Source organism: Alosa alosa, chromosome 6 (assembly GCF_017589495.1).
Source record: "Alosa alosa isolate M-15738 ecotype Scorff River chromosome 6, AALO_Geno_1.1, whole genome shotgun sequence".
NCBI lineage: Eukaryota > Metazoa > Chordata > Actinopteri > Clupeiformes > Clupeidae > Alosa > Alosa alosa.
This window is the reverse complement of record NC_063194.1, coordinates 12,714,870-12,732,517: the sequence shown is the minus strand read 5'-3', so window position 1 is coordinate 12,732,517 and position 17,648 is coordinate 12,714,870. Positions and strand designations below refer to the sequence as shown.

At 39.3% G+C, this 17,648-nt stretch overlaps 1 protein-coding gene across 1 annotated transcript; it reads left to right on the top strand.

The window, feature by feature from the left end:
* Positions 1-493: 493 nt before the first annotated feature.
* Positions 494-17,092, top strand: LOC125296508 (transmembrane protein 106B-like). Its single transcript, XM_048246466.1, has 8 exons — positions 494-660; positions 1,324-1,471; positions 9,037-9,100; positions 11,140-11,293; positions 11,986-12,126; positions 13,638-13,681; positions 15,380-15,433; positions 16,518-17,092. Exons 2-8 carry the CDS (start codon positions 1,330-1,332, stop codon positions 16,633-16,635), a joined length of 717 nt encoding a protein of 238 aa, XP_048102423.1. The 5' UTR covers positions 494-660; positions 1,324-1,329; the 3' UTR covers positions 16,636-17,092.
* The last annotated feature ends 556 nt before the right edge of the window (positions 17,093-17,648 follow it).

The following is a 17,648-nucleotide window of genomic DNA, read 5'->3' as shown; positions in this document are numbered from 1 at the left end:
AGTCGAAAAAAAAAAAAAACTAAGGATAAAGATAATGAATGCGTAGCAAGATGGGTCGTCCTAGTTCATGTTTATGAGGGCAAAGTGGAGTTCAGTCAGAGACGGGCTTTGGTTCAGTTCCCGCATATACTGTATGAGTTCCCGCCTGCACAGGGGCGTGTCACTGACGTATGACTTACGTTTGAACGCCTCGGTTCCACGCCAGACAAGCCGGAGTACAAAATAAACTTGGTGTACACCTTCATTAATGTTGATTTTCTCCCGACTGGAGGGTCATACTATCACGACATTCTACTGAAATAGGGAGGAGGGTTTGGAGATCATGATACCGTGTCCGAAATGTGCATCCATTGCTCAGAAAAATAAGGCTTTGACAAATTCTGGGAAATTCTCGGATTCTGCCATAGACCTCAACGTTAAAAAGAGAGCCCGATCACTGCATAAATGTGAGGGGGCGTGTACTGCTACCCTATTTGCATACATTTCTAGGGACAGGAAATAGCCTCTCATGAAGTATCTTCGTAATCAACCATCTTTGATACAGCGTTGAATGTGTCATCGCAGGGGATTGCTTTCCGCCCCACTGAGAGTTGTGCTTGGCGAGATGTTAGTGTTTTCTTCAACATGAGACCGTCACACTGCAGTATATAGCCTAACTTGGTGAGTAAACAACTCGTTGTAGGCTATTGACAATTGTACCTGCGCACACGAAACTGGCATTGCTGGAAACTGATTTTATTTATTAAAAACTGATCAATATATTAAGTAGGCTTTACATTTGATATGGCATGTAGACCTACGGTATTGATTCATCTGTAGCCTACTAGAGGGAGAGAGGACGTAATGTTGACAAAAACAGCCTACTTTTTTCAAATAAACCTTAAGTGTGACAGGAGGCTTTCACGTGACGCATATGCATCCTTACGCGATGTTTACTATCTTGAACCTCAGTAGCCTAGAACTTTGAACTCAGGAGTAGTGACCAATAATCGGTCTATGTACAAGGCACATGAGACATGAATTCTATTCTAATTCTACATGTATTTATTTAAACAACAATATTACCAACATAAAAATAGCCTAGTAAAGGTCTACATAGGAAGGGCAAGCGTTGGCGCTCTCCGCTAGGATGCGCTTTTTGTTGTGCTTGCCGCCAGGCTCAAAATCTATGTCGGCTACAGCGCGCGCGGCACACGTCAGAGTGGCAAAATGCAAAATTAGGTATTTTTCGATGGGACAATTATGTTGCATTGTATAGCTGCTATTAGACTACTCTTATCAGTGACCTAGGGCTCATAGTCTTGTGTCTCATCTTCACTCTAGCGTGGGATGGGGGCCCATCTTAGTCGCAGTGGGGCTGATGACGCCCAGCTCATCTTACCACAGGACAAACAGAGGGCAGAGGGCAAATCTGCCTTCGAAGATACAGTGGACTGCCCCACCTGTCAGGGCACAGGCCGCATCCCGAGAGGTGTGTGTGTGTGTGTGTGTGTGTGTGTGAATACACTGATCTATCTGTCATCATAGAAAGCCCGCCCCATGCTACCGCTGTCTCGCTATCCGGCAAAAGATTCTATGGGCGCCGCCATTGGCCGAATACCGGCGCCCATTGACTTACATTGAACAGATGTAAACAAAACCTCAATTATGGTAATGGATTTAGCAGACGCCTTTGTCCAAAGCGATTATGTGCTCAAACTAACGCCGCTGACTTATGACAACAACCATTCCACTTTGATACGAAACTACATTTTTGTACAACATTTATCCAGCTAAAATTACAGAATTTGGATCAAGTAATGTGGAGAAATATCGATATTAAGAAAATTGCCGCTGCGTGACGCCGAGTTAATGGCATTTCCCCTTGTCCATGAGTCACGTATAACAGGTCACGTCGGTGGCCGTTATCCCTCACATGTCAGAGTATGACATTCAAAAACGTACATTTATATTACATTACAATTTATAAAGGAACGAAATGTCAAAATAATTAAGCAATATGTTAGCTGGATGACACGAATATTATAAGGATAAACAAGATTTTTACCGTAATGTCCAGTGAAATTACGTATGTTGTGGCGCTATTGCGCGGCACGGCCAGCAGATGACATCATTGCACTACAGCAACCAGGAACCAGCAATAAACCTAGACACTCGAGATTTTAGGGCCGTTGTCAGCCACAACGCACCATCTGAAAATCTGAATTGTGAAGTAGACCTACTCCATAGTCACGTGTGCCTGTTCATTCATTCCATGTCAATAGAACAAACCAAATTAGAATAGGCTAGTAATGCAATACTACATACAATACATATGCATATGCATGGATATACTGTATGTGTGTGTGTGTGTGTGTGTGTGTATATATATATATATATATATATATATATATATATATATATATATATATATATATATACACACACACATATATATATATACACAGAGAGAGAGCAATACAGAACAGGTTGTCGGTCTGAACTGAAGTTAGTGCTGCATGTAAACACACACTTGTCACGCTACATTTATATGTGTATGTATGTAATGTGTGTGTGTGTATGTATGTATGTATGTGTGTGTGTATATATATATATATATATATTTATATATTTATACAGAGAGAGAGAGAGGGCAATACAGAAGAGTTTTTGCTGTATGTAAACACACTTGTCACGCTACATTTATATAAATGCACAAATAGGCTGACACCAGACATAATTTCACTGCATTTCTTACTTCCAGTAACTATATGCATGTGACAATAAACTTCCTTGTATCCTTGTAACAGCTGTGCTGCTACAACCTTGTTACTCTTTGATACAGTGGAATAAACCTATTAAGTGTACCAGTTAATTACTTACATGTACATATGACATGTATGTTGTGACTTCGATGTCTTGGAACAGGTCTACTAATTCACTACATCAACTGTGTTGGTACACACTTATTGCTCTTTGATACAGTGGCATAAGTACTAAGTACTTGGGCAATTCCATGGAAAATTACGTTTTTTCTAACATCCATAACGCTAATAAAATGTGATGGTATGGTATGATGTGAATGATTACATGAAATTTGAGCATTTGCTATTTTTGGCTGAAGAATGTACATGAGAAAAAATGCACAAAAAATGAATAGTAACATTCACATCATACAAATGCCAAGGCATTTCACTGGCGTTATGGATATGACAAAGTCCATTTTCCGTGGAATTGCCCACTTACAGTACAGTTACATATTACATTACATGTTGTGTCATTGGTGTCTTGGAACATGTCTGCAATTACCCTACATACTGTAGTACATGTATCAACTGTGTTATTTATTACTCTTTTGATACAGTGGAATAAACCCATTCAAATAAAGTGTACCAGTTAAGTACTTACATGTACATATTATATCCTGTCAATGATGTCATGCATCCTGTAATTGATGTGTTGAAACATGTCTGCTGTTACACCACACAGTACATGTGAATTAGTAGACCTGTTCCAAGACATCGAAGACACAACATACATGTCATATGTACATGTAAGTAATTAATTGGTACTCTTAATAGGTTTATTCCACTGTATCAAAGAGTAACAAGGTTGTAGCAGCACAGCTGTTACATGTACACTGAAGACAATGAGGCCTTGACTGGAGCTAAGAATGATTTGTACATCAAATCTTTCATGACCAGATTTACCCCATCCAGTCAGTTCTTTGCCTCTGATGAAAATGTAGGCAAATTGGCAACGTTTTGTAAAAGCACTCAGTATTACAATGTAACAACTATAGCCTATGTAGGTACCCACAAATACATAATGCAGGTACAATGATAGTACAGTACCTGATAGTACATGTTGTTACACAGGTTGTACCACTGTACCTAATTAGGTAGGTACACTGTAACAGCGACACATTAAAATAAAGTGTTGCCGATGAATTTCCCCAGTAGTGGACCATAAAAACTTGTTGAACAGGTGTGCTGAGCTTTGTTTTTGGCTCTTCAAAGTGTTGTAAGTAAGGTGGTGTAAGCAGCCTATAGGCAGGTGGTGAGACAGGTCAAGAAATATGGTGCAGTGAAACACTATACAGTTGATTTTCAGAAGGTGGTTTAGAGTAGTATAAATGAAATATAAATATGTGCACTGTATTACCTTATAAGAGCAGAATAAATATGGCTATGAATAACAATGTCAGTTGATATTATTTTAAATGTTGGTGACACTACATTAATAAGGAGAATAACAATAATAAACAATAATGTGAATGCAATATCAATGGGCAATAAATGCAAATCAACAAATACTATAACATACAAACAATGACTCAGAACAGCCTAAGTGCATGGTGAACAAATATGTCTTTACACCCCTGTTGACAGGTGCATGCAAAAACACAGAAAGCAGACAAGGATTTTGTTTTTATAACACATGTAATAAGTAATGAACATTTGAAGATGTATTGTTTTGTTCTTCTAACATCAATAGTAGTTGTTCAGAGGTTGTAACATAATGATAAATACATGCTGCCTGTCACATTATGAATACCCTGTTTTGTCTTGCACATCAGAAGCAGCAGCACTATGCTATTACATCGTTCACCGTAGGGACTAGTATGAGGGAGACTGAGTTGCCAATCTCTCTTAACAGGTCCTGCATCATATCTACAAATATCTGTTCTGCTCTGCACAAACATAAGCAGGGTCTGATTTAGCGTGGCAGAGTGCTGATTGACAATAACATGGTTCCCTGCTGTGTTTGGTGGATTCCCATTGATGTTTGTGCATTCTGTTTGACTGTACATTTTATGTGTGGCATCTCATTCCTCAGTTGTCTAACATGTTTTCTGACGGCCACTTATTGCATTAGCAGCTGAAAAACCAACTTGTAACAAGGTCCCAATTGTGGATACACCCATTAACAGTCCTTGCGACCAATGACATCTGGATCAACTACAAACTTTTGATTGATTTTCAACAATGAACAATTAGTTCAGTGTAATATGTTCAGCTCTCTCCCCCATCTTAATAAGTCAACATTATATGATATGACCCTATTTTTACATTATAGCCTACATATGTTATAGCCTAACCCTTATCTATAGGTGACTGATGAGATTCATGTTAGCATATATTCATTGGCGCCACAATTAATATTGGAGCTATTTCACTGTCGCAGACCCAGACGTGCTTGGTAGCCTAGTCATAGGCCAACATGAGACTTAAGCCCCCGTGTCGTCATGACTTAGGTTAGCCTATGTTCTTACTGTTGTTATTATCTGTAGGACATATTGTCTGTGGAACACAATTGCAGGCTAGGCCTATATTTGATTTTCAGTAAGCTTATATATCAATGATAAAGCTTCTTTACTTTTTTTGGTGTAATTATTTAGTTTTTTTTTTATCTATGTAGGATATTTTTTTAATGTTACATTATTATTTTGTTAATACATGGAATAAATCACCACAAACACACGCGACTGTAGCCTATTGGCTTCTTCTGTAGCCTACCCGGCTTGCGCAGCGTGGCTAACAACGCCCATAAAACAATTGTAACCGTCGGCTCCTCGAGGCTTATTACTTAAAAGAAGTTACAGCAGCTATTAGGCCCGAGGTGCAGTGAAATGGCGTCATCTGGTGATCATACAATTCACTCGCTATTAGACCCTAAGTGCAGGAGAAGTGGATATTCAACCACGCCAGCCTTCAGGTCGCAGCGAAACGTATGTGTACTTTATGTGCTGTGTCATGCTGCCATCTAGTGGTTGTGGAATATTTAACACCCATTATAGTTCTGGGAATAGATGTGCCCTCGAATAAATGTACTTTGTTACAAATTATTTGGGTAATCCATCTGATAAATTGTGTTTTTCTTTTTATACTTCGTACCTTTATAAATTAAAGTGTATCATGAAGGTACCTTTTTCAATGTCATTACTCTGACATTCGACATTAGTCGATCATAAATTTGGGCAATGGGCACATTGTTAGGGGTTGACACTTTGCATAAGATTTCTCCACATTACTTGATCCAAATTCTGTGATTTTTGTTGTATAACTGTTGTACAATTATGTAGTTTCGTATCAAAGTGGAATGGTTGTTTACATAAGTCAGCGGCGTTAGTTTGAGCACATAATTGACGTTTTGTTTACATGTATTCAATGTAAGTCAATGGGAGCCGGAAATCCATAAATAGCGGCGTCCAAAGAATCTTTTGCCGGATAGCGAGACAGCGGTCCCCATGCTGGGTAAACGATTGTGATAGGGAGGGAAAGTAATCTCATCGCCATCTAGTGGTTGCGTTCCTAGAGTTTAGCGGAGTGGGTGGGATTCTTTTTTTAGAAAAAATATATCTCGGTGCACATTGGGATCTTAATTTAATGCCTTCCATATGTTAGGCACTGGGGTCCCCTCTATTGCTTCAAGTGGTCATACCTTATTTTTAGGATCAGTTGAATTGTTTTGAGTTTTTGTCGTAACATGGTGATCAGGAACTACAGCTGCATGTGACGTCACATGTTTGGGCGCTTATGCTGCTTTGGAGATGTCTCGTAAATCATCGTACACTCACCCGTACAACATGTACCAATGACTGGCTTTGGGGACGCCTTTCTCTCGAGCCACGAGGGGCATTAGCAGGAGGCTAGTCATTGTTATTGTTTTGTGCTACATGTAGCCTCTAGCTAAACGGCTGGAAAACAAATTGTTACATTGTATTGCAGGCACAGCAAGACCGTGCAATGCATGAATTGGTGACCGGATTGAAGCAGCAATGTAATCTAGTGTGTAAGAGCATTACATCAACTTTAACATGACCAACACAGTACATATGCAAAAAAAATACATGCCATCTCATCTCAACTATGGGCGCAGCCATGTTTGTTATAAGGTCGTACGTCCACCTCGGGGTACCCTCAAGTACTCCGAGGTAAAGTGGGCGTGCCTGCCCAAAATGGCGCAAGAAAGCTGGGTAATTTACACTTTCCAACTCGGGCAGCGGATTTACGAGACATTTACGAGACATCTCGAAAGCAGCATTAATCTCTAACTGATCAATACGCAATTTGCTTAACTGGCTTAACATATTTTTGTAATAACGGAACGTGATGTAAACCACGTGGTGATAACCTTTATGTCAGGATAACTGGTGTTGTGCTTCTACTCACATGAAGAGCTAGCTGTAAGTGTTAAGTGTCAATGCTAACCAGGCTAATAAACAAACCATGCTACCATGAGTAACGTTGAAGGGTAAAGTCACGTGACTTCTTTTGTAGTTCGTTTATGAAACAAAAGGAGCAATTTCGATTTTCTTAAATAAGGCAAAATAGGGTCTGACATTTTCACAGTTAGAATATTATTACTGTATAGACACTGAAACATATTTTTGGTGGATAACATCGCTGATTTGGCTTCACAATATTTTTTTTGAAATAGGACTATGAGACTTAACATTGGAGCTGATCTCCGATAGGAACGCAACCACTTGGGGCGCTGGTTTTCACTTTCCCTCCCTATCGGTGCCTGGGTTTTTGTAACAATAGGTGTGTTCGACTTGAGGCAGATCTGTGCAGATCTGACTTGATGTGATGCATGCTGGGTTGAACACAATGCATACTGGGATGGACGCAATGCTTGCTGGTCAGAAATTCTGTCCGACTTTTGTCAGCCGGGGAGGGACTTACCACCGTGACACCATGTCATATGACCTTAAAATATCGCGGGAGTCTTAGCCTGCAGACAGATCTTGCAGTTGCCTTCCACGAGCTGCACGAAGCTAAAACAACATTCCCTCATGACGTCAGTTCAAAGGCGTGATAGGGCCATTTGGGAGGAATGTCCTCATGGCGATTTTGACGGTAGTCTCATGGCCGCTTCCTTATGTTGGAATATCACGAAAATAAACAGAAATCGAAGGGATACCTTCTTATACGTGATTTCTGCAACAATGGTAGGATAGCCTACTGAAAACGTTTGGATATTCTGTTATTTTCTGCTGTTGGCTAAATAGATAGACACACATATAGGGGAAACACTTGATATTGAATTTATGTGCTACAATTCAGGCCTGTTAACTGTATGACAACAGTGGTTTATTTAAACTACATCATAAGAATTTATTTCGTCAGTCATTATGCTCATTTTAATGTTCATTTTAAAGTTCTGCTGTGTTTATTGCAAACAACATTCCGCGATATCTCCCGCGATGTCTCCCGCGAGTCACGTCAGGCAGACTGTAGCCTGTCTGTCCGGGATGAGCTGCCCTCTGTTGTAGCTCCTCCCGGCTAGCCTCTGAAGATCACGTTTACATAGAAAGCAAGACCAAGTCAGACTCAGTCGAAGTCGAACACGCCTATTGCTAATTCAAATATGCTAACAGGTTTTTCTGGGTTCACCTAGGCTACTAGCCTGGCGGGCCATCCTATATCATTGAAATGTATAGTCTGGAATCGAACCATTCACCTCGCTTAATCCAAGGGGCGGGCAGAGAATTGTCTTTCAAACTGCCTAGGCATGCAATAGGCCAGCGCTTCACGACCATATCCGTATCCGGGTCGGCAAAGCGGCAAATACATCCTTCTTGGAAAGGAATGACTTAAGTGCATTGTGTTGCTCAACTTTCAAAGAAAAGCACAAGTCCAACTCCTCCAAAGTTGACGCCAACGGCGATTCAAACAACCGCTCTTCGTTCGCCATAGCCACCTTCCTTGTTGTTCACCGTCACAGGACTGTCGTTATCCTGTTAAGCCCGCCTTAAGACTCTCTAACAAAATAGAGCGCTGTGATTGGATGAAGTCCACGGCGTCAGCCAACAGAAATCCCTATGGTTTGATACTAGACGTACAGGCTGAGCAAATTAATTTGCCGCCGCTAGGGTGCGTCTAGATTTCTAGGCTACCAGGCTACTCCTTATCCCTGATAATGACATCTTTTGGTGTGGTGTGACAAACCCACAACACATATTTATTTTTGGTTTACAGGGACTTTTCCTAGAAATTGATTTCTTCTTCTAAAATGGCTTGAGCTCTTTAATGTTTATTGTATATTCAGGTCAAGAGAACAAATTGGTAGCAGTGATACCATGCACAGACCAGAGACTCAAGCCAAGACACACGTGAGTTAACATCAGTCTCTGTCGATATGTGTGTGTGTGCACGCGTCTGTGTATGTGTTTTTTTTATATGTGTGTGCAGGCGCGCCTGCAGGTGTACGTCCGTACGCACTGTGCGTACCATCAGGCTCTACAACGAGAGAAAAGTTCCCTGTGTATGTGTGTGTATTCACACCAAATTGGCCCACCATACCTTCCCAACTATGCACAGTATCCCATTAGCTGCCATCAGGCTATTTACAATTTTCTATTACGTAACTTAGTGAACACTTATCAAAATTAACGCGCACACATTTGGAGTGCAACACAGAGGAGTTATTCCAGATGGGCAAGAACAAGGTAGGCAATTGGTGTGCTTGTCAGAACGTTAGACTGCATTACAGCCAGATGTCAAGAACAAAACAAGGTAACTTTAGCCTGTATAGGGCTGTATCAAGTTGTCCAAATGAATAGGTCATAGTAGACGTTGTTGTATTATTGCATGTGGATGTTGTTATGCTATGTAGGCTAATTTTTTGCTGACCAATGCACGGCTAAACCGGGAAACGGACAAATATTGTCCATGCGTATTTTTGTGGGGGGCGATGGGTCGGGAGTGCGTACCATAGCATTAATTCCTGCAGGCGCCCCTGTGTGTGTGTGTTAATTTGTAGACCGAACTGATAAAAGTGTAAGAACAGCAATCAGAACGTTGTAGTGTAATATTGATTATGATTATATACCGTCAGGGTTGGGTAGTAACGGATTACATGTAATCTGGATTATCAGATTACAAAAATCAAGTAACTATAATCAGCCCAGATTACAATAAAAAAATGTGTAATCAGATTACAGTTACATTGTTGGGGATTACCTGATTACATTTTATCATGCAAACAATGCAACTTTTTTTATGATAGCCTAGCTATCTTTTAATTTGACAAGCTTCGGGTTTGCCGGTTCAATCCCCGACCAGTAGAAAAAATGTGGGCGGGGGAAGTGGTTGAGCACTGCTCTCCCACATCCACGGCTGAAGTGCCCTTGAGTAAGGCACCTAACCCCTCACTGATCCCCGAGCGCCGCTGTGGCAGACAACTCACTGCTCCGGGTTGGTGTGTGCTTCACCTCACTGTGTGCTCATTGTGTGCTTCACTAATTCACGGATTGGGAGACCAAATTTCCCTCACGGGATCAAAAGAGTATCTATACTTACTTACTAACTTATTTACTATTGGGGAAGGTCTCTCGGCACACTGCCTGATCTTTTCCTCCTAATCTTAATACAGCCTCGTGTTTTAGTGTTACTGTTTACTTTGAGAAAGTCACCAGGTCCCCCTGGTTGAAAAACAAAGGAATAATTTTCTCACCCCCACAATTGAAATGGACATGGTGTCATTCAATCTCAGGCCATGTCCCTGGGTCAAAAAAATCCAATGAAAGCTAAATTCATTGTCCAGGTGTGCCCTTATAAAGGTTAAGCTGAGTTGTGCATGTTTGGAGAATAGTGATCCATGATCACATCCATGACGACTAAGTGATCAATTTTGGGATGGGGTGAAAATTTCAACCACAAAAACACCACCCCCAAAGTGGAGAATAGCTATAGAGATGTATTCGTTTTGGGTGTTTTTCAGACAATGGGACCTGGTGACCTCAAAGTAAATGGTAACACTAAAACAAGGGGCTACATTAAGATTTTTGGAGGGAAAGATCAGTTAATTCACACAGGAATGCTTTACTCAGTGCAAAGAGATTTCTTAAATGTAATGAAATAATAAAGAGAAAGAATGAGAATTCTTTCATCAATTCAGTGGTGGTGTCTTTTACTTTAGGGACATATTTATTGTAATCTAAAAGTAATCCTAAAGTAATCAGATTACGTTACATGTTTTTGGTAATCCAACTGATTACGTTACTGATTACAAAAATTGCCATGTAATTTGTAGTCAGTAATGGATTACATTTCAAAGTAATCTGACCATACCCTGTATACCGTATAGTTAAACAATATTGTACAGACTATATCTTTAAAAATTGTACATGTTTGTTTTTTAACTCCACAGGAAGAAATATGTATGTGTGTCAGTCGGGCTGTGTCTGCTCTTCAGTGGACTCGTCCTCTTTTTCCTGTTCCCCCGCAGTGTGACTCTCTCAGAGTTAGCCTTTCAGTCTGCCTATGTGGCTTTCACACCAAAGGCCGTCAATATCACCGTCCATGTGCGTATATTGTCAAAGTGTAATTCAGATTCAGTGGAACAGCATTTTGTTAAACCGTACTATAACTTAGGTTTCATAAAAGGAACATTTGTTGGGGTCATGGACGCCCATAAGCTATGAGGTTCTTATCCAGAATTCCATGATATCCATGGAATTTATTTTAATAAATAATACATTTCTTTGTAAGTACACAAACTTCATCAAAGTAACTTAAACATCACACTCTCTTAAACATAATTAATGTAAAGTAATTAACATTAAGAAACAATGAACAGTAATGATTCATTGATTGAACAGACAATTTATTTGCTAACAAACCATTCACTTGAGGATAGACAAACATTACATAATAATAAATTATGCCCTAAGTACTTTATTAATGTTTGCTAGTCATACAAATCTCAGCTAAAGGAACCATCACATTTTTATATCTTTTGTCATGGTAGGATTTTATTTCTGGAGTATGATTGAATTTGTGTGTTAAATTCAATTCATTTTTACACAACACTGTAAATGATAGCATGTAGTATTATTTTAGGCTCGGCCTCTTCGGTACTTTTCTACCTTTTGAGTTTGAGCTTTAGTGTTTTGAAATTCATTTTTATAATATCTATTTGCAAATGCAGTTGAACAAGCACTGTCACTCATCACATAATCATGGCTGATGGCTGTGATGCTCTGTTCTGTTGCAGAACACCTTGAATATCAGCAATGATAACTTTGCAGTGGTGAAGGCCTCACACCTTGGAGTGCAGGTTTTCTATATGGACACGGTTGTCGGCTCAGCTAGTGATGCCAATGTAACAACCATCCTACCACGATCTGGGGGAAAAGTAAGCTGTGTGTGTGTATGTGTGAGTGCCTGCATGTGTTTGTGTGTGAGCAGTGGTGGAATGTAACGAAGTACAAATACTTCGTTACTGTACTTAAGTAAATTTTCCACGTATTTGTACTTTACTTAAGTAAAATTTATAGTGCATACTTTTGACTTTTACTTCGTTACATTTTACAGCAATTATCTGTACTTTTACTCCGCTACATTTCTACAACACCATCGTTCCTTTTACGATACATTTTATGATCAGTTTTTTTTCTCTCCTGACAAACACGTTTGTTTTACCGGGTTGCTACCAAAGATTCTGGAGCGCTACGTGCATTCTTAGAAACATAAGCTTCTAGTCTAGACCAGGCAAAGCGTGAGCTTGTAGCCATCTGCATTCGGTAGGCTATATTCACCAGACCCATGGCTACACTGTACATGCAACTGTGTTCTGTGCCTTTCTCTGTCTGTTATCTGCAGCGTTAGGGCCTCCTCTCCGATGAGATTGCTATCCGCGGATCAGCGAAGTTACAGGCTATGCCCATGCTTCTGTCACACGTCTGATCATTTGCGGCACAAATGAATGGTAGACTATTAATGAACCGGTGGCCGGAAAAAACGTAACATTTTCCAGATTAGGAAATATTCCTTAATTGTGTGTGATTAAATAAAGATGCATAGCCTACAATTGGGGGTAGTAACGTGAGCGCTCATTCAATGTCTATGCGTCTGCGCAAGTGAAACTGAACTTAATCATAAAGACACCTTTTTCAGCAACTTTTCTGTTCAATCAGCATAATTGGCATTACGATCCACCCGACGTTTCCCTTGTCTACCCCGTTAAACTTCAGGCTCTCGTGTTTTGCTGAATGATATTACTCAGCAGATCACCCTAGTAGATAACCAGAATTACAGTCTCTAGAATTGTAGGTCAGAATGTAAACTGGGCCACAGATGGTAAGCACAATTGCATTAGCTTAAAACTATCTAGTCGAGTATAACCTAAAACTAGCTTAATTAAAATGCCACAGCCCATACTGATTTTTCCTTTTAGAATATATATATTAAGAGAATAAATCATTATGCAAATACTTTTACTTTTAATACTTAAAGTACATTTTGTGGTACTTTTACTTTTACTAAAGTAAATATTTCTCTGTGTATTTGTACTTTTACTTAAGTACTGAGTTTCAGTACTTCCTCCACCACTGTGTGTGAGTGCATGCGTGCGTTTGTGTGTCTGACTGATGTCCATGTCTACTGCCTCTAAGTAACAAAATACATTAACAACTAGTATTAAGGTAACATACTGTATGAAGTTATGCATTGTGAAATGGCTTTTCACTCAAAAGGGTAATCTTAAACCTGTTTGTGCTTGAATAGGCAACTTACTGCACTTGACTTAATCCTAGGAGAGTCAACATTGTTTATCCTTTTAGTCCATACAATCTTTTCATTAAAGATTAAGGACTTCCCACAGAATGTTCTGACTTCACAACTCTGCTACTCTTTTCTTTCCCACAGCTCTCTTTCAAGATTCTCGTCAGTCTGACCGACGATGGGCTGATGTAAGTTGTAAAAATGATCAAATAGAGATCGTTTTGTCAAGAGTCATGAAACTATGGGTCTTAGCTGTGTGTGGATCTCTTGTATTCTATCTAAAATCATGAAACTATGGGTTAGCTGTGTGTGGATCTCTTGTAATCTACTTATTGTGATTTTTTCAGGCTGATCAATTCAATGAGGCAGCACCAAAAAAGTTCATATGATATTAATTGGCTTTCATCTGTGTACCTCTTTCATCATGACTTGGTCACGGTCTCATGTGTAAACAGATTTCTTCTGCAAAGATGCGCTCACTCATCAAAATCATAGACAGTAAAAGAAACACACATTTTATTTTGCATCCTTGCTTTTAAAGGGAATGGCAGATGTCACTCATTGGTTTAATGGATGTTACGCCTAAAACACACCCATGACTAATTAAGAAAAATAAGAGCAACCCTTTTAATCTATGCACCTGGCGCAGATTTGCAGCCATCTTGAATTTAGTCACGGTAATTCGAGCGACGAGTAAGAATGAACAGGTATGATAAGGGATCAGATTCCAAAAATAATTCTGTGGAAATGCATGGATTCCAGTTGCTGCTACTGGAAGAAACTGGAATCCATGCATTTCCACTGAATTATTTTTGGAATCTGATCCCTTATCATACCTGTTCATTCTTACTCGTCGCTCGACTTATCGTGACTAAATTCAAGATGGCTGCAAACACTAAACTTCGTGAAGATACAGTCTGTATAAATCGTCTTGTAAGTAAACTACCAGTGCTTTTTCAAAGTTCTCAATGTCTCGTTTTAAATGTCAGGGCCCTCGGAAGTCTACCAATTAAGTGTGGAGATACATTGAGCCTCGTAAATGGTGTAAAACAGTGATTTATTTGCATGGCTAGCCCGATGCAAAGCACCACCATTGAAAAAGCTGTTGGTAGCATCGGCTAACTAGCGCCAGATTTTGGAGTGCAGGGGACAAGCCGAGATGGGCTATGAGACATACGTTCACACTCGGTATCATGTTTCAACACACTTTAGGTCAATATCACACCGGAATTCTCCTTTAAACAGGAAAAAATGTGAAACAAAACATTTTACTTGACTCTTTTAAAGAGTTTTTTTATTGGATGCTGAGAGCAGAGAGGATCTAGATACATAAATTGTTGGATCTGTCCTGCTATCAGGGTTCCCACTCTAAGTCAAATGTAAAATTCCATGACTTCCCTGACTTTTCCTGACAAAAAAACTGAAATTCCATGACCTACTATATAATGAATCAAAGCAATAAAGCTAATAACCAGATATACACAATTCTGCGGGGAAATATATCTGTATGTATTTTGGCTAATCAATTTTAAACTGCTACATAAATTAATTCCCTGATATTCCATGACTTTGCCCCAGGAATGATCAAATTCCCTGACTTTCCATGTCTGGAATAGACTTTCTGGTTATTCTATATTGGTGCAGTTGTCCTGTTCTGGAGAGTGTCATGAGGAGGTGATGTACAAATGAAGGCTTTTTAAGGTTGGCTACAATGTGCTATCATCCTCTTCAGCAGATGTTAGTAGTATTTTGATCAGTCCCTGTATGGACAATAGTTAGAGCCTATGTTCTCACAGTGTTTGAGTTTTGTTATTTAGATGAGAGTGAGATTAACTTTACAGTCATTCAGACTCTCAACACATTGCATCTGTCTCTCACATTCACAGTACTTACTGCAAGTCTCCGTCCACGAAGATTCACATCATATTTCTGAGAATTCAGTAAGTAACACAGTGAATTTGGGTCTGTCTCCAGTGTCCCAATATCAATGTCTACATTGAATTTCCCCTTGGGGATCAATAAAGTATCTATCTATCTATCTATCTATCTATCTATCTAATCATTCAGAAGACCTAAATGGATGTGTATGCCCATGATTTTTAGTGTTGTAGTATCTGATGCATAATAAAGCTATACAACATGCTCAATACTCCACAATAACTTGCAAAGTTCTCAGCACCTTTTTTGGTAACACTTTACAGTAAGGGTACATGAATGAATTAATGAATGATTTATGTATTACTTCATTCCTTTATATCTTATGAATCATCAGGAATTTACATGAGTCCATAGTCTCTCATTCATGACCTCATGCAAGAACAACACATCAACTAAAGCATTAGGTACGGTGGGTACATCATTATGATTTTATTATTTATTAAGCATGATTACATGAATTTAAGGTTAATTGTTCATGAGTTCCATCGTGTCTGTGGCCCCTCAAGTAAAGTGATGAATAATTACGTGTTTAGAAAACTGCAAAGTTGTGTTCAAAACAGAATTTGAGCAGTGATGACCACATTTTTGGCAGAAAGTATGATCATGCATAATAAATCATAATTCTTAATGATGTGCCTACTGTACCTAATGCTTTAGGTGATGTGTTGTTCATGTAGGTCACGAATGACAGACTGAACTCATTTCAATTAGATAGATAGATAGATACTTTATTGATCCCCAGGGGAAATTCAAGACAAATTCAATTCCTGATGATTCATCAGATATTAAGGAATACATATACTAATACATAAATCATGAATTAATTCATGCATGAATTAATGCTAATTTATGTACCCTTACTGAGTGTAAAGTGTTACCCTTTTAAAAAAACATGGAATAGGGCAACTGTCTTCTTTTACTTTTTTTAAAGCTCATTTCAGTATCATACCAATGTACATATCAATTTGCAATCATACAAATGTAGTATAAGTAATTTAGTTAGGTAGTCCACAAACCACTAATCATCATCACTAATTTTGTTTAATGAAATCTTACTAAACTTGTCTACCTGTCTTAATTTTCCAGGGTGTCCATGACCGTGTACTATTTGGCCCACTTTGAGCAGGTTTCCTTGGACACGTTTGAGTATTTAGACTGTGGGACTAACAGCACCACACCCCATGTGTTTAACGCCAGCCAGTGAGGAGCCAGCAGCTAACTCATAATCTGGTTGCATTCCAAGTCTACAGGTGCTTCTGCATCATTGATTTGAAGTTTGATTCAAATAGATAGCACAACCCCTTCATGTATAGATAGCTTTTGCTATCTGAAAACGCATTAAAGTTGTTTCTGTTTTTTGATTTGTAGCCTGCAATAGGAAATACAGTATTTGATCTTAGGAAGTGACAGTTATTCATGTGACTTGCCTTGTTGAATTTGCACTAAATTTCTTTATATGCACTATAAATGGAGGAACAAGGTAATTTCCTTGTTTCTCTCGCAGCTTTACTTTGTATAGTTTAAACTTGCCTTCACGCTCATGTCAGAGCAGGCCACCACGAATGAAGTACTGAGCTCTTTATAGCACACCACAAGATTTCAATGTTTCTTTGTCTCCCTTGTCAGACAAAATAAAGACATCTTTTTGTGGTGTTGTGTAACTGGGTCTTGGGCTGTCAAATAACTCCACCGCCTACACAGAGATCTTCTTCATCTCATCTCAAAGGAAACATTTACATTTATTCATTGAGCAGATGCTTTTATCCAAAGCGATCGCAATTATATTACAAAGACCATTCTCCCCAGAGCAACTCGGGGTTAAGTGCCTTGCTCAAGGGCACAATGGTGGAAGTAGAGAAATGAACCCACAACTTTTGAGGCCACTGCCCAACCATCCCAGCTCCTTAGCCACTATGCTACCACAAACCTATGACTGTCAGGCAAGGAGTGGTAGTCAACACTTCAAATATTTTAGCTTGACTCCTCAGAGGTACCTCACGGTATTTGATGCAAGATTTAGCACCTTCAAGGTTATGGAAGATCTCGTATTAGTGCCCTGATCAAGAAACATACAACTCTAAGGGCCCTATTTTGACAATCAGAAACGCAGCGTATTCTTATCACGACACAAAGTTTATTCCTATCTTACTTAGGTTTTTTATTCAGTTATTCGGACATTATTGGGGTAAGTGTTGCTTTTTTCAGGCTGTTTTCGAT